General features: G+C 39.3%; 1 protein-coding gene across 11 annotated transcripts in view; it reads left to right on the top strand.

Annotated features, from left to right (window-relative positions):
* The window catches only part of AP3B1 (adaptor related protein complex 3 subunit beta 1), a 269,201-nt gene that overhangs the window by 112,397 nt on the left and 135,966 nt on the right, over positions 1-20,838 (top strand). For 8 of the 11 annotated variants that reach the window (XR_016220329.1, XM_051837574.3, XM_051837573.3 and 5 more), the window contains 7 exons: positions 1-156; positions 7,376-7,473; positions 9,188-9,242; positions 9,329-9,400; positions 12,284-12,346; positions 14,966-15,098; positions 20,225-20,334. Coding sequence is in view for 10 of the 11 variants with exons in the window: in XM_051837574.3 (XP_051693534.2) it covers positions 1-156; positions 7,376-7,473; positions 9,188-9,242; positions 9,329-9,400; positions 12,284-12,346; positions 14,966-15,098; positions 20,225-20,334 (687 nt within the window). In the remaining variant the exon portion in view is untranslated. The remainder of the gene's footprint in view (positions 157-7,375; positions 7,474-9,187; positions 9,243-9,328; positions 9,401-12,283; positions 12,347-14,965; positions 15,099-20,224; positions 20,335-20,838) is intronic. The other 3 variants (XM_070056312.2, XM_089312899.1, XM_089312898.1) reach the window with 1 other exon arrangement.

The raw sequence follows: 20,838 nt of genomic DNA, 5'->3' as shown, positions 1-20,838 counted from the left end.
GATGGCGGTGCTGAAGACAGTGAGAAGAACTTCTATGAGTCTGACGATGAGCAGAGGGAAGGGACTGAGAGGAGGAAGAAACCGTATGCCATGGACCCAGACCACCGGCTGTTGATCAGAAACACGAAGCCTTTGCTTCAGAGCCGAAACGCCGCGGTGCGTTGAAGCCGTTCAGAGCAGTGATGCTTGAGCCCTGACTGGAAGTGCCTGGGTTCAGTGAGCACTGTGGTGTGCAAGTAGATTATTTGTTTACAGACGAGTGTTGGTAATGAATGCTTGAAAATGCAGTGTGGGATATAAACTAAACACTAGAACCCAGATTTTGCTGTTTCAATGTATTTCAGCCTTTTGTTGAAATACACTTTAAAACTATTCACGTGGCACTTAGTAGTTGTCCCTGTGTGTGGTGGAGTTTGCTAGTTCATGAGAGGGAGCTCCTCAGATCCCACAGGCTCAGCTGCCTGAGTGTCACCCCTGCCTCCCAGGGCCGGCGTGCTCCGGAGGCTGGGAGCACACAGTACCCAAGTACTGTGCTGTTGGACGCAGATGTGTTAGCCCACGCCTTCACTTACAGGCCAGACGCCTGTCAGAAAACATTCTTAACTCACTGTTCTCTTCTGTTCATAAAAACTTCTAGTGTGCGGAACTTCACTTGCATTACTTTAAGTTTTTGATTCTTAAGAATTTAGAGCTTAGAGCTTTGTGTATCTTAGTAATTAGCAGAGGTTTTTACTTCACATGTGGTAATTTAGTTTCCACATCATTTTTCAGTACAGTGACAACAAAAAATGGTATTTCACTGATGTTATAAAATGTACTTGTGTTTTAGAGTAACTAGTTTTGTCGAATGCTGGTTATGTCTCTGATTTTCCATCTGAAACTCTGGTTTAATATTGAATCACTGTAAATTTAATTTTATATTGAAAATTGATTTTATGTTTCAAATACTTAGCAAGATTTTTCTCAAATGGTGAAGCGAATAGAGGCAGTTTGCAGTGTTTCTCCCATGTTGGTTTGATTCCTTGTTTTTAAGGTGTTGGTGAATGTAAAAGCTTGTTTTTGAGGAATTGTGATTTTTTTTTTAACAACCTTATCTTCATGTTTATACAGAGACTGAGAATTTGCTTCAGGAAACCTGATTGGTCAGTGCTGTGTAGACTGAAGTGGAGGCAGGGGTTGGAGTCAGTGAATAGAGGCTGTTCTAACAGTCTGAGTCAGGGGAAAGTGGCGTAGAGGGTTAACAAGAGAAAAGGGCTGATAGGATAGACTTTTTATTAACATGCGTGATGTGACTGTGGAAGACCTGTGAGACCGAATCTTAATTCTTACTGAATTCTGAACTTTAAGGAGCCTCCCTCATGGCTTTTCCAGGTGATCCCATATATGTATCAAACTCAGTACTGAAGGAACTTTATGATGCATTTGTCAATATTCCTGAGGGAGAAGATGATCATTTAAGTCCTTTGTCCTGACTGATACACTAGAAGTGTCCTCTCTAGTATACTGCAATAAATGACATACCAACTGGAAATGACATACATAGAAAATGTAGTTTACTTTCTTGCCTCTGGAGTGGGCTTACTATTTGTAGTAGAATAGGATTTAATTTATTGTCTGTAAAATACATTAAAATTAAACTTCAGTTTCCCTTTCATTGTATACTGATACTTATTAGCCATGTGTTTTAATAGATGTAAAAATTACTGTCATTTTGTAGAGTAGGACAGTCATTAATTGAGATTCTCTTAATTTATAAGATTTTAAATTTAAGGGAATGTATATGTTAATCACATGAGAAGAAATGAGAGTCTTCCACTCCAAAAATTCCTTACTTATCTTTCAGAGCTATAAAACATTCTTGTAATGAAAAAATACAACAAATGCCAAACGACAGTAAATTTAGGCCCCTGCAAGTTGTATTTTTAAGAATTCCTTTTTGCTAGAAGCAGCTCTGTTTTGTCTTCCTCACGTGCGGTGTGGTGCTGAGGCATATGTAAAGGTCTTTCCTGCCAGCTACGTGTTACAGTTTATAGTTCAGGCAGAAATACAGAGGTATTAATACATCTCCCAAGCCAAAAGACAAGATTATATAACTTGGGTAGCTGTGTTTTTGCACCGTTCACGTGTTTCACTGTGTATTTGAGGGAGTTTAAGTGTGCAGGCATGTAGAGGAATCACATTACTCTTACACTGTGAGACAGTCACCCCTAATGACTTTGAACCAAAGACTATTTTTAAAGTTTTGCATTAAAAAAAAAATCATTTCAAATAGTGCTGATTTAAATGTATTATTTTAATGGATTCCTTTAATCACTACTTAAATGTATTGATTTTTCTGTATTTAACTAAAAATTTGTAACACAGAAAATGTGACAAAGAAAAATGACATTCTAATATAAGTATATATTTTATAATGGTTCAAAATGAAGTAAACATATATAGTACCTCAAACACTTATCATTTCTTTATGATAAAAACATTGAAAGTTCTTTGTTACTGCTTTTTATTTTCTGTGAAAATTTTGCAGTATATTATCATTGTGTGTAGCAATCCTACTATGCATTAGGACACCATCACTTCCTACTCCCGTGTAACTGTACCTTACTACCCATTGACTTTTCCTCATCTCTCCCTCCCCTGTATTCTCATCAGCCTTTGGTAAACAGCTTTCTGCTCCGAAACTTAAGATCCTACGTGTGAGTGAGATCATGGAATACTTAGTCTATTCCTGGCTGATTTCACTTAACCTAATAACCTCCAGTTTCATCCTTGTTGATGGAATGAGGTTTCATCCTTTTATATGGCCAACTAACATTCCATTGTGTTTATAGACCACGTTTTCTTTGTCCTGTCCTGAGTGGCTGTCTCCACTTCTTGGATGTTGTAAATAGTGCTGAACATGGGGACGCAGATGCTTCTTCGTCACATTCGTTTCGTTTCCCTGGGGTACGTACCCCACAGTGGGTTGCTGGGCTGTTTGGTAGTTCTGTTTTGAGTCTGTTGAAGAACCGTATACTGTTTTTGCCACAGTGGCTGTAATAATTGTTATCAACAACATGCATGTGTTCCCTTTTCTCAACATCTTCACCAGCACTTGTTTTTTGACTTTTTGGTTATAGCAAATCTAAGTGGAGTAAGGAGATACCTCACTGTGGGCTTGATTTGCATTTCTCTGATTATTAGTGATATTGACCCTTTTCTCATGAACCCTTTGGACATTGTTTGAAAAATGTCTGTCTAGATGGACTACCCATTTTTAGTTGGACTGCTTGGTTAGTTGCTGTTCTTTGAGTTCCTTGTATATTCTGTTGATTAACTCTTCTTCAGAGCTACAATTCACAGATAATCTCCCATTCTGTAGGTTGTCTCTTCATTCTGCCAGTTGTTACTTTGGTGTGCAGTAGCTTATAACTTGATAAAATACTCTTTGCTTTGTTTTGCTTTTGTTTCCTGTGCTTTCAGGGTTTCTGAAGTGGAAAAACCCTTGCTTATTTCAGTGTTGCAAAGTGACTCCCTTATGTTTTCTTCTAGTTGATAGTTTCAGATCTTACAGTTAAGTCTTTAAGCCATTTTGAGTTGATTTTTGTATGTGATAGGGGAATGGATCTAGTGTCATTTTTCTTCTTCCTCAAATGGCCACAATGCCTGGTCCTGGACTGGTCCAAAGTCCGGGGCCCAAAGCTCCATTGAGGGTCTCCCACATGGGTGACAACACGGGCCCCACTAGTGTCAATCTTCTGTATGTGGATGTCTGATTTTTCATTTATTCAGAAGACTGTCCTATCTCCAGTGCACATTCTTAGCTCTTCTCTTGAGGATCAGTTGGGTGTAGATTCATGGGTTTACTTTTAGTCTCCCTATTCTGTTTTTCTGTGTGTTTGTTTTTATGCCTGTTATAATTATGATAACTTGATAGTGTTCTGTTTTGATTAGTTTCTTTATTTTTCTTTGATTAGAGAGACAGACAGCTCTCATTTGTGATTTAGCACCCAAATGCTTGCAACTCCTGGGGTTGGGCCAGGCTGAAGTCAGCCTCTGGGAAGTCACCATATTGATGGCGGGGACCCAGTTACTTAAGTCATCACTCACTGTTTCCAGGGTGCACACTGGCAGGAAGCTAGAATCAGGGCCATGGAGTGTGGGTATCCACCAGCATCCTAACTGCTAGGCGAGGCCAAACACCTGCCCCACTTCGTAGTATATATTGAAGTCAGATTATAAAAAGCCTCCTACTTTGTTCTTTTTGTTCACGATTGCTTAGGCTATTCAGAGTTTTTGTGGTTCCTTTCAATTTTAGTAGTGTTTTTTCTAGTGCAAAATGTGATTGGTATTTTGATTAGGATTACATTGAATCTAATATATACATTGTAAAATGTGATTGGTATTTTGATTAGGATTACATTGAATCTAATATATACATTGTTTGGCGTAGTATGTACATTTTAATAGTGCTGATTCTTCTAATCCATGAATACAGGATGTCTTTCATCTCTGGACAGTCTTCAGGTTCGTTCATTGTTGTTTTATAGTTTTCATTGTAGAGATCTTTCACCTCTTTGGTGAAATGTATTCCTAGAGTTTTGTTTGTTTTTGGTATCTATAAGAAATGGGATTGCTTTTTTTTCAAGTAATTCTCTCTTGATGTGTAGCAGTGCTGCTGATTTTGTACATTAGTTTCGTATTTAGAAACTTTGCTCTATTTGTTTATTAGTTTTGATAGTTATTTGGTAGAATATTTTGAGTTTTCATACACATGATCATGTCATCTGGAAACAGTGACAACTTGACTTGCTCATTTCCAATTTTCATGCCCTTTATTTCTTCTTTTTTTAAAAAATGCTATAGAAGCTCATTTCCCTTAAGCAACTTTTATAGCCTTTTTTTAAGAAAACTTTTATTTAATAAATATAAATTTCAAAATTAAAACTTTTGGATTATAATGGTTTTTCCCCCTATAACCACTCTCCCACCCACAAACCATCCCATCTCCTACTCTTTCTCCCATCCCATTCTTCATTAACATTCTTTTTTTTTTGACAGGCAGAGTTAGACAATGAGAGAGAGAGAGACAGAGAGAAAATTTTTCCTTTTTCCATTGGTTCACCCCCCCAAATGGCTGCTACGGCCGGCACGCTGCACCGATCCAAAGCCAAGAGCCAGGTGCTTCCTCCTGGTCTCCCGTGCGGGTGCAGGGCCCAAGCACTTGGGCCATCCTCCACTGCCTTCCTGGGCCACAGCAGAGAGCTGGACTGGAAGAGGAGCAACCAGGACAGAATCTGGCACCCCAACTGGGACTAGAATCCGGGGTGCTGGTGCCACAGGCAGAGGATTAGCCAAGTGAGCCGTGGTGCTGGCCATTAACATTCATTTTTAATTATCTTTATCTACAAAAGTTCAGCTTAGTATGTACTAAGTAAAGATTTCCACAGTTTGTACCCACACAGACACACAAAGCATAAAGTACTATTTGAAGACTTTTTTTACTGTTAATCTTCATAGTACAGCACATTAAGGACAGAGATCCTACATGGGGAGTAAGTGCACAGGAGTCATCCTGTTGTTGATTTAACAGTTGAGTCAGTAATCACCCGAGGCTCTTGTCATAAGCTGCCAAGACTATGGAAGCGGAGACAAGGGCTGTGAACAATCATCAGAGTTCAGTATGTCACTTTCACTTCTGTACATGACATTTTTGGTATTCTCTTAGTTACTGCAGATCAGGGAGAACATATAGTATTGGTCTTTTTGGGACTGGCTTATTTCACTAAGTATAATGGTTTCCAGTTACATCCTTTTCATTGCAAAGCACAGTATTTTAAATGTCATCACCCTATTAAAAGTAGTTCTTTAGGTGTGATCTCTCTCTCATTTATGTTTGCCCCAAGTTTCTTTTTTTATTTTTTCTTGGAAAAAAAAAATGGTGTCTTCCTTGGTCTCTGGGTTTTTGGTTTGTTTTCAGGTTATAGGAGCATTTCTTTTAGGAAAAGAATGTAGGTGGCATTCTTTGTGACTGTGCCTATTTCAAAAGGTTTTTCTTTTTCTCTGTGAAAAAAGAATGAGTAGAATTACTGGGTTGCAATGTTTTCTTCTCAAATTCTTAGAGATTTTATTGCAAATTTCCACTGGTTTTAGAGGTATAGATCTTCTGTTTGGAATATTAGATCTGTCTTTTACTTGTAGATATTTTCCTCTTAATTTTCTCGTTTCTCTTGCCTGCCTGCTTGTTCTCTCATGGCATTCCTATTACGTATATATTCAATTTCTTGGATTCATTTTTTTGGTCTGCTCATCTGTCAGATGGGTCTCCTCTTCTACTAGGTTATCAAATTTGTTGATGTATAACAGCTCATAGTAACCTCTGATGATCCTTTGTATTATTGTGTTAGTTGTAATGTATCCTCTTTTATCTCTGGTTTTCTTTTATTACTTTCTCCTTTTCTTAGTTTAGCTAAAGGTTGGACAGTCTCATGTTTTCATAGAACCAGTTTTTTGTTTCACCTGTTCTTTGTATTTTTTTTAATTATTTAATTGAAAAGCAGAGAGGCAAACAGAGCTCTTTATCTGCAGATTCACTCTGGAGGGGGTTGAGGGAAGAGAGAGGGGTGGGGTACAGAGTTCTTAACTGCAGATTGATTCCCTAGTGCTGGGCTGGCTGGAGCCAGGCCAAAGCCAGGAGTCAGGAACCCAATCCAAGTCTCCCACATGGATGTCAGGTGTCGCTATTTGTGCCACCACATGGTGTTTCATGGGTTGTGCATTTGCAGGCAGCTGGCATGGGGAGTGGAGCCAAGACTCAAGCCCAGGTGCCTGAATGTGGCATGCAGGTGTCTCAGTTGGTACCAACCATCAGGCCAAACCCTTGCCTCCGGGTTGTTTTATTGCCAATCCCTATTTCATTTGTTTCAGCTCCAACTTTAGTTATTTCCTTCCTTCTACTAATTTGGGGGTTTGGGGTTTTTTTTGGGTTAGTTTTACCAGTGGCAGTGCCTTCTGGTAGTGCTGCTGATCCGTGGCATTTCTTGGCTTGTCAGAACCTCAGTCCAGTCTCTGCCGCATCTTCACATGGCCGCCTTCTCTGTGTCTGTCTTCTGTCTGCTTGAAGGACACTGTCACTGGATTTAGGGCCCATTCTAATCTCACATGATCTCATCTTGATGTTTATCTTAATAACATCAGCAAAGACCCTAGTTCCTAAGATCACACTCTGAGGACAGACACAGCTTTGGGGATAGGCCTACTTGTTCAGCTCAATACAGAGTGTAACAGGGTCCGTGTCACTGCACAGCCCTCCTGCAGCGTGGAGCGGGACGTGTCTGGGACCTGTCGCGTGTGCCTGTGTTCACCGCTCCCATTGCTTTCCTCTTGGATCTTGCAGGTTGTTATGGCAGTTGCTCAGCTGTATTGGCACATTTCACCAAAATCTGAGGCTGGCGTGATTTCTAAGTCACTGGTGCGTTTGCTTCGTAGCAATAGGTAGGTTGTAACTTCATGTGTGTGTCCTCTTTCAATGGTAAATTTTGCTAATTTTTTTTTAAATTATTTTGTACTTGTTTGAGAGAGAGAGAGTCAGTGAAACAGAGACAGACAGAAACAGACACAAAGAAAGAGTTCTTCCATCCAGTGGTTCACTCCCCAAATGCTTGCCACAGCTGGAGCTGGGCCAGGCCGAAACCAGGAGAGGGAGACTCCTTCTGGGTCTCTCACATGGACGGCAAACTGAAGTGCTTGGGACGTAACTGCTGTCTCTGCTAGTGCCCGTTTAGGAAGAGCCTGGAATCAGGCGGAGCTAGATGCTCTAGTGTGGGAAGTGGACATCCCAGCTAGCATCTGAACTGCTGTACCGAAGGCCTGTCCCATGTTTTTTCTCTTATGTTCCTTCAGAAGTGAAATTTCAGCACTTTTGAGCATTTAATACATAGCTCTGTTTTATCAGTAAGGTTTCATGATTAAGGGATCATCATTAAAGGCTTTATATAAAATTTATCTCAAATTTAGTGGTGAATATTGAAATCTTTTAAACCACAAGGCCAAATAGATTAAAAATATTTTGTTCCACACACAATATGCTGTCACCAGTAGCTCGGTACTCATATTTGACAGCTATGACAATAATGATGTCCGGGAGTCTTGATAAATCTGGATACACTGAAAAACCATACTGAAATACAATCATATTAACTTTTTTGTATATAATTCTGTGTACAGCAGATCATATGGTAAGTTATATAATTTATGACAATTATTTTTTGATAAAGTTGAAGTGTTTCCCTTTGTGATTATCTGTTTTTTAAAAGTACTATATTTTTAAAAGCTGCTCCTTTTAAAGAATTGTGTACCCTTTAGCTTCGTATAGATAAAGAGATTGAGCATGCCACATTCTTTAATTTTAGGTGTTCAAATCAGTAGTTCAGGACAGTGTATTCCCTTGACATGTAATTTGAAATTTAAGAGTTTTGTTCATTTTGTTTTCTGTGTTCTAGAATAACTTTACCTCAGCTATTTTAGATATTTTGCAATACTTAGTTTTATTTTGTTTTTTAATTAAAAGGTTTTGCTTATCTAGTACTGGCTTTTGCCATTTTGGGACAACAAGTGAGATGATATGTTTTTTGTGTTTCTGTCCTTCCTGTCTTTCCACCTAACCATCTTTTCTGTTTTATTCTTCTTATGACTGATGTAAAGAATAGCAGGTCTGGAATAGGTCTTTCTGTCATGAAGCCTTGTATCAGATTAACTTCATTTATTAGATGTTTGGACATAAAAACAATGACAACTGTTTTAACTAGGCTTTCACTCTGGGTAGGGCTGAGTGACAGAATAAACCTTAAGTCTCAGAGTGTTTCTCAACACGATGGTCATGTTTAACCATTGACTGCGAAAATGCCTTCTTGGCATGTGTTCAGAGCAGCTGCAGCATTGGCTTTCTGGATGAGAAGTATAACTTTATAAAATGATTTGAATTCTCCCTCATGGCAGATCACATCTAATACATCTAATCTATTAGGACTTTATGGGGAAAATGAATTTAAAAGAAGACATAAATATCTAACACTCATGAAAAACTTTTCAGTATTACTTTTAAGAGTTCCACTCACTGTGAAATACACTGCTGATGCTTTCTCATTATTACACTGTTTACTAATTTGAAAATATACCCAGTAAACATTTTTTTTTTTTTAATTTTTAGGGAAGTGCAATACATTGTCCTACAAAATATAGCAACCATGTCAATTCAAAGAAAGGTATGTACACCGTGAGGACATAAATTAAGAGTCAAATGAACACATTAATATACAATTGTATTTACGTGTCTATTTTTGTACTCTAGGGTATGTTTGAACCATATCTGAAGAGTTTCTATGTTAGGTCGACTGATCCCACCATGATTAAAACACTGAAGGTATGTGTGCTCTCACTCGTCTGATGCTCTCACACACTGTAATTCGGAGAGATAGTGCTACTGCTTCTAGCGTCTGCAATGTGGAATTCTGGTTTTCAGAAAACATACAGTTGAAGATTTTCTTTATAGTTTCCGATCTGTGTTATTTTACTAGTTACTGTGCTACATTGTGTTAATGTAAATTAAGACATACTACCCACACCATTGAATTAAACAGTTATATAAGTATTTTATTACTGTGATACCGAGATTTTAATTAAGTGCTAGTGAAACCAAAGGTGGGATTTATAAATTCTCTGGGAGGTTGGAAAAGGTAGTGTTTGAGTGGATGTTAAAAGAATGACATTTTCGTGAATATTTTTGCTGTTGGTAGACTAATTGGAGATTTAAGGGATAGGAGTAGGTGAGAAGAAGAATTTATGCTAACACAGGGATTCATGAAGAGTGTTGTGGTCAGGGGATGATAAGTGATGTTCAGTGCAGTTAGGAAATACTAAGCTTTAGAGATTAAAACAATGTGATATTTAGACAGACAAGTAACTTAAATAGATCCAAACGTGTAGAAACCCACCCACACATAGGAAAATGTACTGTATAATAGGGGGTACATTACAGCCTGAAAGGGGAAAAGATGAACTATTCAATACAAATTGGAAGAATAGGTTATTCACATGGAAACTGAGCTGAATCAGAAAAACTGAAACACCAAAATTGAAGAATAATTTACAGAAAAACTGGTTTGTAATCTGAGGTGTCAAGATCATGAAGTTGTAAAGAATGAGGAAGTGTTTGAGGTTGAAGGAGACAAGTAAATACAGTATGTGATATTGGCAAGATTCTTTCATTATACATTATTGGACAGTTAGTGCAGCCTGAGTGTATAGTGATAATTGCCTGGAAGTAATACACTGACGTTAATTTCCTGACGGCCTGACTTGTGCTGTGCTCTGTGGGACATGTCCTGATTTATAGGACGTACACACCAAAGTGTTAGGTGATGATGTGGCATCAGATTGATTTTCACAGGAAAAACAAAATGGTTCCTTGTACTAGATATGTAACTCTTCCATGTGTTTGAAATTAAAAAAAAATTGTTCAGAAAGTTAAATACTCTCATCAAAATAAAATGAGCGAGTACTGGCATTGTATCATAGCAGGTAAAGCCTCCTCCTGCAATACCCACTTCCCATGTGGGCGCTGCATCCCAGCCGCTCCACTTCTGAGCCAGTTCCCTGCTAACGGCTTGGGAGAAGCAGAGGAAGATGGCTCGCGTGTCTAGGCCCCTGCCACCCGTGGGGGAGACCCAGATGAAGCTCTTGGCTCTTGACTTCGGCCTGGCCCAGTGCTGACCATTGTGGCCATCTGGAAAGTGAATCAGTGGGTAGAAGATCTCTCTCTCCTCTCTCTGTAACTCTGCCTTTGAAAATAAATAAATAAATCTTTTCAAAAAAGTAAAATGACAAGCCATCCATAATCTGGAATACAGTATTCCCATTCCATAGAGCAGAATGGATGACTTGTAACCAGAATGTATAAAGAATGTCCTTTGGGCTATTCCTTTTATCTGGAGTGTTTAGACCATTTACTTTTAATGCAGTAATTGACATTAGCTTGTTTATGTTTAGCTGTTAGCTTTAGTTTTCTCTTGCTTCATCTTTTTTCTGTTCCCTTTTTCTTTCTTTTTTTGCGTCTTCAGATTAATTACTTAGTTTTTATTAATAGGAGCAAGTATTTTTATCAAGTTCATTGGAGATGGATTTTTGTTGTTGTTGTTTTTTTTTGGCAGGCAGAGTGGACAGTGAGAGAGAGACAGAGAGAAAGGTCTTCCTTTGTCGTTGGTTCACCCTCCAATGGCCGCCGTGGCCGGCGTGCTGCAGCCGGCGCACCACGCTGATCCGATGGCAAGAGCCAGGTGCTTCTCCTGGTCTCCCATGGGGTGCAGGGCCCAAGCACTTGGGCCATCCTCCACTGTACTCCCAGGCCACAGCAGAGAGCTGGCCTGGAAGAGGGGCAACCAGGACAGAATCCAGCGCCCCGACCGGGACTAGAACCCAGTGTGCCAGCGCTGCAAGACGGAGGATTAGCTTAGTGAGCCGCGGCGCCGGCTGGAGATGGATTTTTAATTGGGCATTTCTTACACCTATAAATCCAGTAGGGGAAATTAAAAATGTCAAAAGTTTTGAGATGGCAGGATGTCGGAGAATACATGGAGAGAATTAATTGGTATCTGACAAACGGGAATTACATGGAAGTTAAATTATTTTCTGACTTTCTTAATAGGTGATAAGATTCAAGACACCTTGATTTATTTAGGTTTATTAAATGTAGATTGTAAAATTGGGACAATTAGTGAAGATGTAGGATTCTTCTTTTCCTCATTATTTTTTAAGAACTGTGTAATGATCTAGTCTGTGTTGACATAAGGGGACAGACTGAGTTCACCAGAATATATACCTTGTCATATTTGTGACAGTATGACATTTTAAAAAATATAAAATAACTTTTTTAAAAAAAAAAAGATTTATTTATTTGATAGGCAGTGTTAGGGAGAGACAGAGAGAAGTCTTCTGTCCACTGGTTTGCTCCCCAAATGGCCACAATGGCAAGAGCTGGGCGAAGTGGAAGCCAGGAGCCTCTTCCAAGTCTCCCGCCCGGGACACGGGCTACAGCACTTGGGCCGTCCTCCACTGCATTTCTAGGTGCAGTAGCAGGGAGCTGGATCAGAAGTGGAGCAGCTGGGACTCAGAACCGGCACCCAGTAACAGCTTGATCTGCTACACCACAAAGCCAGCTCCAGAAATTAACTTCTAATTAAATGAGAGGGTCTATTTAAGTTATCTTTTTGTTTCTTTTAAAACGTTCACTTTCCTTTTTTTTTTATAGCTAGAAATTTTGACAAACTTAGCAAACGAAGCTAACGTATCAACTCTTCTTCGAGAATTTCAGGTTTGTGCAGTGTTAATTATAACATCGCTTCTGAAACATGTTACATCTTTCAGGCTCTAGAAATACATGATTGTGTAAATTAAATAGTGATTTATATAAGGTTGTTAACTAAGAAATGTGTAAATTTTCAAGAGTGAACATGAACTACAAGTTTAATATTTAAAGAAAATAAGATAATATCCTTCCATGTTTTCATAGAATTTGAAAGTATTTGGTTTATAGCTGTTTGATATTTTTCCTGGTAAGGTTTCTACCTCTTTGTGTCATCATCATCAGCAGTCCTTTTTTATAATCCGCACTCGTGAAAATAGCTTCATTTCTTACCCGGTTAACCCTGCTTGATTGGATTATCACTATTTTAGAATTGTCCCCTTGTCCTCATGTGTAGCTTAAAAAAAGTTCATACTTGCTTACCATGATTTTTTAAAATTGTTATGTTTGTTTTGTTATACTTTTAAATCACGTGTGCTGATGGATGTTGAGATGTTTCCTGCCTGTATTTCCTCAAAAAGTATTCCAGAATTACTTCACGGACGTTGTGCCCTTTGTAATGGGAGGGTGAGCACCCAAGCCTGGAGCACAGCTGTAGGAATCTTGTAGCGTTTCCAGTTTTCCTCTTCCTCGTGTCCTGGGTATCTCGTTGGGCATCCTTGCCATCGCCACCCTTCTTGGGAGTGTCAGAAGGAAGTCTCAGTAGTGTTGAGGAACTGCTTCGTTTTATAGAGGATGTGCACTGGCCCACCTAAGAACATCGGTGAGCCAGTTACCTAATGTCACGATGTTAAATGAGACTCATTTTTGAAAGTCAGACTCTTAATGTATCTTTCTTCACACATATTCATTTTTATCACTGCCAGATAGACAACTTATGTCTGTGTTTAAATCATGTACTGGTTTTTAATAGCTTTGAGGAGAGTAGGAAATCTGTCCAAATGTTAAGGTCTATTTTTTAATTGGAGAAGTTGGGTAAACCTTGTGAATGGTTTTAAATACAATTGGTTTTGCCTTCATGGAACAGAATTTGTTTCCTCAACATTTATTCATCTTGATAGCATTTTCACAAAATTTGTATTTTTTGAAAGGTTTTTATTTATTTATTTGAGAGGTTGAGAGGGAGAGACAGAGAGAGACTGCTTTCCCAGGCCATAGGAAAGAGCTGGATCGGAAGAGGAGCAGCCAGGACATGATCCAGTGCCCATATGGGATGCCAGTGCTGCAGTAAAGGTTTAGCCCACTTTGCCACAGGGCTGGCCCCAAAATTTGTATATTTGTAAGGTAATTTTGGGTTTATCCACCCATTTTCATTTAGTTGACCCATTTAAATACATTAGATAACCATACTGTTCACTTTACATTGTGTACTTTTCGTTTGATGTTGGAAAGTCTTTTTAAAAATTTCAGTGGAGGGGCTGATGCTGTTGCGTAGCGGGAAAAGCCGCCGCCTCCATGCTGACATCCCCCTTGTGGGCATCGGTTCGTGTCCTGGCTGCTCTGCTTCCAATCCAGCTTCCTGTTAGAGGCCTGAGAAAAGCACCGGAAGATGGCCCAAGTGTTTGGGCCCCTGCCACCCATGTGGGAGAACCTGATGAAATTCCTGGCTTTTGGCTTTGATCTGACCCAGTGCTGGCCATTTCGGCAGTGTGGGGGAGTGAGTGAACGGATGGGAGAGCCAGTGCGCTCGCTCGCTCTCTCTCTCTCTCTCTCTCTCTTTCTCTGTACCTCCCTCTCTTTCTCTCTGTCTTGGTCCCTCCCTCTCTCTGTAACTGTGACTTTCAAAATAAGTAGATAATCTTTTTGAAAAATTCGGTTGAGAATGGGATTTTCAACCCCATTTATGTGATACAACAATTGAAATATAGATGCTCATATTAAAAGCACATTCACGTCTATAAACAATGGACACTTAGTTTTTAAATTAGGAGAGTTTTAACCAAAGTGAAGTTTTTTAGGGCTGTTAAAAGTTTTGTGAACATCTTTTACCTTTCTGCTGGTATATTGATTTATTTATTTTTAAGTTTAAATATGCCATTTTTAGTATAATTTTTAAAAATGCTTTTAAAGTAAATCTCTTTAAAATATATTGTATTTAGTTGGGATGGTCTTTATTGAAATGGTGCTTACTGTAGCTGTTGTTAGTTTACAGCCATTCTGATACTATTTTGAAAATCAGATGTTTGTCAACAGCATACTGGTCCTTTTCTTACTTTTTGCCCAGCTTTTAGTGTCTGAAAAAGTGACCGTTTTTTCCTCATAGATTCACAGATGCCTCTGGTTAAATGAACTGGAACCTCCAAAGAGAGTTCTCATCATCTTTTCAACCTTGCACTTAAACTAATTGCTATCTTTGGGTGACTGCTCCCCACTATCTGTTTTGAAGCTCCAGGCCTCTGTGGCCACAGGTGAATGAGCCTGGCTTGAAAATGTGCCTCTTCTGTAGGCACGTAATCTTTAAGTTCAGAAGCAAAACTAAAGTAAATCATCAGCCGGACCTTCGTTGTGCTTGTACAAAGATTGTGCATTCTAGACTTCTTATGCATATTTCGACAAGGCTTTAAATGCAGTGTGTTTTTGGTTCAGTTGATAACGCCAGAGTGTGAACTCACTGAGATGCTTTTTCAGACGTATGTGAGAAGCCAGGACAAGCAGTTTGCTGCAGCCACCATTCAGACTGTCGGCAGATGTGCAAGCAGCATCTCAGAGGTCAGCGACTCGTGCCTCAGTGGCCTGGTCTGCCTGCTGTCCAGCAGGGACGGTAAGTCCAGTTCCCTCTCCTTTCAGACGCTTCGTGACTGGGGTGTTCTCGGTGTGCTCTGAAAGTCGTAACTTCATAAACCTTGCATTGTGTTTCCCCTGTCGGTGCTACAGTCACAACAAATAGCCCTGCATACCTGCAATTCACACAAGTGCATACATGCCGGAAATTTTTTTAAAAAGTATTATTATGTTACATCATTAACCATCAAGCATTACTTATCTTGCCCCTACTTATCAAGCAATACTTATCTTATTTTACTTAATAATCTAATCAATCTTAGTGTGCCGTTTTCACAAAGGTTCTTTTTATTAATGACGTATACGACATGCGTATTACTGATTCACCTGCAGAGGGTGCTAAAAGCAGGCAAATGGCATTATAACAAGGATAAGTGGCTGGATAGAAAAGCTGTCTTCAACTGTGTACCTCTTCAAGATTGTTGTTTCCTAGAAATTCACTTAGTATGTCTGTGTTCAAGATGAGCTAGACTTGAAAACCAGCTTGGAACAGCATCATGTCTCCAGGCCAAACCATAGCTCTACATTCTGTAAAACTTGATAGGTAGTATCCAGCAAAAACAGGCTTTAGAGATGGTTTTCCCCTAGCACTTTATGTGACGAGTAGATTATGTGATTACATACCGTCTGTTTACAAATCATTCCTAAACAGTAGGAGAGTTCACTCATTTAAACAGACATTTTAATGTTTAGGCTTTTGGGTTTTGATAAATCAAAAGTTGCTTTATAAACAGGAATTTTTTTCCTGCAATTTATAATTAGCTCTATTGTCCAGATTCTACCTGTTAAAACATTGCTAGCCAGTAGTACCTAATTAATTATCTCTTCATTACAGTTTGGCAAGCTGGCTTAACAAAAGTGAGTGGAAAAACAAACAAGGAAAATAAAGTCATTAGCTTTTTATTATTATTATTTGAGTTCACTATCACTGAAGCGTTTACTCAAAATCTTTTTTTTAAGATTTAATGAATTTTAACATTTGGCCATATTCAGTTTGTATGTAAATATTATATACATACATGTACACATTGTTTTTCTTGAAAGTGAGGATATTAATATTAAAGAAGATAATAGTAATTTTAGTTTTGAAGTAATCCCTGGCATCAAACTCACTTCTCCTTCCCATTAAAAGGTCTACTTTTAAGAGTAATTACTATGAATAAATAAATACTTCATTCCTTTAAAATCCGTAAGGTCTTTTGAGCTATAGGAATCTATGATTCTTTGATTTTGTGATGAAATGGATACTTCATCCTCTCTTCGGATAATGTGTTTTTAAACCTCAGTGGCAGCAACTGGATGCTCCTGGGCCTTGGTTTTTTTATTTTTATTTATTTATTTTTATTTTAGTGTTGTTGGCTTCTGCCTTCTTGGTATAGGGAGATCTTTCTAAGCAGGCTGAAGTTTGCCCTAAAAATAATCTATTATCATTCTCTAAGATTAATAAAAAAACTTATCAAGACAAGTTTAGGATAATTTAGTTGCTTAAGATAATTTGTTTTAGTTAACATATTATTAAAATTTGTTTGAATAACTAGTGCCATCTACTGTAAACTAAAATGATTTGGGTGGAAGACTTTAGTTTTCCTAACACTCAGTAAGCGTCTTCTGAGGACTTGAATTAGTTGAGGTTTTTAATAAATGTGGAATGGGTTAATAAGGTATTCATTTGGCTTAGCAAACATGGCTGCCCGTACAGAGCTCGTGGTCCAGTGGAAGGAGACAGTGAGAGAAGCAGGGACAGCGCAGTGTTCGCATACAGTGGCCACTCTGTTACCAGCCTGAGCTTCCACGTGGAACCGTGCTGCCTGTCTGTGGATGTCAGTGCTATCTTGAGCTACCCGTGTACTGCATTCCTCATTTGTAGAATGAGAACAGTAGTAAAGTGTGCTTCTTACAGGGAGGTCCATTAAGTTTTGTTGAGGACAAGGTAGAAACTAGGACAGGGTTAGAACGCGGGATTGTTTCGTGCCCCTGAAAGAGCTACAGCCCTGCGGCATGGGGAAGCCAGGAGGCCGCGTAAGGGGAAGTAGAGTGGAATTACCACATCTTGGTAGGCAGAGAGTGGGCCCCCAAGACGCCCAGGTCCTGTGACTAGATGACCTTATTTGGTGAAAGAGACTTTGTGGATGTGGTTAAATTGGGTTCTAGAGGTGGCAGATTATTTGGACTGACCCATTGTCGTGAAGAGTCCTCAAGGAATGAGGGAGGGAGGGGAAAGTCAGAAGGGGTCAGAGCAGAGGTTAGGGTGATGTGACTGACTGCTGCAGGTGGCCTTGGACTGAAGAAGGAGGTCAACATCCAGTGAGTGGAAAAGTCAGGGAACTGGTTTTCCTCTAGAATTCCCAGGGAATGTAGCCCTGGGAAACCTGGATTTTAGATCTGTAAGGTCTTTTTTAAACATCCTGCTGCACAACTGTAAGATGATAAATTCACGGTTGTCAGGCAGCTAAGTTTGTAGTGTTCTTTGGCAACAGTAGGAAACTTACACAGATAAAAGCATAAATAATGCCGAATACATAGTTCACCTATCACCAGTTCTGTCTCTGCATGTGGATAATTAAAATTGCACAACATTTTCTTCTTACGTAGGCTAGTTTTATTGCAATGTTTATAAAAAGATTTTTGTATACGAACTCTTGAAAACCACACGTAGCTATAGTTTGCTTTGCATGGTAGTTACTTTAATACTATCATAGTTTTCCTGCTAGAGGGTAAGTTAGATAAGGCCAGGCTCTCATTCTGACTTATCTTGTTTTTTTTTTTTCATGGCATCAAATGGTTGTCTTTATAAAAGTAATACCTGCTCATAGAGACAGAACATTATTAGAGGTAGAATGGGATAACCTGATTGTGATTTTGAATTGTGGACCAAGTTGTATAATTCTAGTGTGTGTGTATCTGTTTCTTTAAAACGTTAGTAACACAGTACTTACCTTCTGTTACTGTGAGAAGATTTAGTAAACTAACATATAAATATTAGTTATCTTTTGGTTATTTACATTTAGTTAATTTATCATTTCCATGAAGAAAGAGTAAACTGGGCTGGCATTGTGGCCTAGCAGGTAAAACCGGTGCCTATGACACCAGCATCTCATATGGGCTGGCTGCTCCATTTCCCATCCCGCTCCCTGCTAATGGGAAAAGCAGTGGAAGATGGCCCACGTACTTGGGCTTCTGCCACACTTGTGGGAGACCCGGAAGAAGCTCCTGGCTCCTGGCTTTGGATTGGCCCAGTGCTGGCCATTGCGACCATCTGGAGAGTGAACCAGCAGATGGAAGATATACCTGTCTTTGTCTCTCTTTCTTTCTCTGTATCTCTGGCTTTTAAATAAATAAAAAATCTTTGGGGGAAAAAAGTATATGAAATCTTGTGCTTGATAATTAGAATGATAATAAATTTTTATAATCTTAAAGGGATAAGAAAATATGAGGATATTTCAAAGAGTTCATGGAAAATGGACTTAAAAGATAAGTTTATTGTGGTGGTTTATTTTTGCTTTTTAAAGATTTACTTATTTATCTGAAGGTCAGAGTTACAGAAAGGGAGAGGTAGAGGCAGAGAAAGAGATAGATCTATCCCCTGGTTCACTCCTGAAATGGTTACAACAGCCAGGGCTACATGAGGCCAGAGCTAGGAGCTTCGTCTGGGTCTCGCACATGGCTGGCAGGGCCAAAGCCCTTGATCCATCTTCCACTGCTTTCCCAGGAGCATTGGCAGGGAGCTGGATTGAAAGTGAAGCATCTGAGACTCCAGGTGGTGGCCCTGGAAATCTTACATATGAAGGCTATTCAGAAAGTTCATTGATGGATTTAAAAATTTCCTTGCACCAAAATAAACTTACTTTTTAACTCGTTTTTCCATGAACTTTTTGAAGTGCCTTCATATATTTTAAAGAAACAAAAATAATAGGATACAAATCATGTTATTTTGTATAATAGTAAAATATATCTTTAAAATGTGTGCCACAGTACTGTCTAATATCTTTGAATCCTTATTTTAAAATGTCAGAATTATAAAGTGGAGAAGTGTTGGTTTTTTTCTTTGGCATCAGGTCACACTAATTATTATTAGTTTATATAGGATTCTCTACATAAGGTCAGATGGTTAGGCTAGTATTGTTATTTTTCTCTGCTGGTGCCACCAAAAATGTAACTGCAGATTAGCAGTTGGCCATGTCGGTGTGATAACCCAATCCCCTAATCCTTCTAGCAGCAGTCGCTATATTAAGCTGTGGCACTTAAATCGGGTGCTTAAAGAAAATTTAATTAAGCTCTGTTTGTAACGTATGTACAGTACTATGGAAAACCAAAGAAGCATAATGTGACACCTTGGAGCTTACAGCTAACAATAGCAGGAAGTCTTTGCCATTTGTACTGGGGTGAGGTGCAGGAAGTTAGCAGACACTACAGGAGAGAGCCTCTCGCAGAACAGAGAGTTTCAGTGGAGGAATGTGAGAACAGTGCACGTGTCCCACCCCACCCCCCGGTTCTCCTGCTGCCCAGCCCGGAAGGGGGTTTGGTTGATCTACTTGAGAGGTCAACCTCTGAGGTTACAGAGTTGGGCAATGAAACCAAGTGTGGGTCTAGGACACAAATGAAGATAATTCAGCTCATAACTTCACTCCTTGTCACTGTGAAGTCTGATGCTTTTATTGTAACACCTTTCTTCCTATCGCTGACCTCACTGCTTGGTTTTCTGCATGTACCATGTAATGAGTTGTTGTTGTTGTTTTTGAACTTGCTCTTTCTTGTGGATTAAAGAAAACGTTTAGATTATAGGTATTTGATGACCTCTACATAATTGGTGGGAATCAGAGAGCAGCGTTTGGGAGCAGAGTTTGAAATCTGAAGACACTGCTCTCCGGTTAGCTCCATTGCTTTCCTGGCCTGCGGAGCCGAGATTAGAGAGGGATAGTAGAAGCCAGGAGACAGCAGCTGAGGTTGAAGTGTAAAGTGAACTCTTCTATTTAAGACAGATACTTTTCACCCCCAAATTTATTGAGTCTTTTAAGTGTTTTTGCTCACTTAAGCATGTTTTATCATGTATATTGCATTTTAATTGAATTATGCATATTTAATATAAATGATTTTGATCTTTTTCAGAGGTTGTTGTTGCTGAAAGTGTGGTTGTTATAAAGAAATTACTGCAAATGCGACCTGCACAACATGGTGAGATTATTAAACATATGGCCAAGCTGTTGGACAGTATCACTGTGAGTATCCGTTCAGAGGTGCTTGCTGCATTCTGCCGAATTTTACTCAGTAGATTTTGTTAAATGGTCATCTGGAGATGTGAGTAGGAGACCTGAAATAATAGCCTCAAGTAATGGCTCTAAGATTTCATATTGTTACAGCAGAAACTCACACATCAGAGAGGGCAGCAGGAAAGAAAGCCTGCGGAGTGGGCGAGACCTGGGATGCGCTGTGCGCCTCTTGGGTCTTATGTGCAAGTTGTAGGGGTCGTGTGAGTGTGCTTGTGCTGTCTAAGCACGTTTGTATGTCATATGTGAATCTGTAAGTGAATATACAAGCATCTGTCCCCCAGTGCTGTCCTTGGAGAGTGCCCAGAAATCATAGTACACGTTCCAGTGAGCGCGCTTTGTGCCCGTGTCTTGTTCCTTGAGTACCGTTTCTTATAGGAATACACTCTTTGCAAGCATACAATTCCGTGATTTTGGTACGCTCATAAAGTTGTGCAGTTGTCACCACTAAGCTTG

The sequence above is a fragment of the Oryctolagus cuniculus genome, chromosome 14 (genome assembly GCF_051225735.1).
Source record: "Oryctolagus cuniculus isolate XC-2025 breed Fujian yellow rabbit chromosome 14, ASM5122573v1, whole genome shotgun sequence".
Lineage (NCBI taxonomy): Eukaryota > Metazoa > Chordata > Mammalia > Lagomorpha > Leporidae > Oryctolagus > Oryctolagus cuniculus.
Note: the sequence above shows the minus strand (reverse complement) of the source record. Positions and strands in the feature narration are given on the sequence as shown.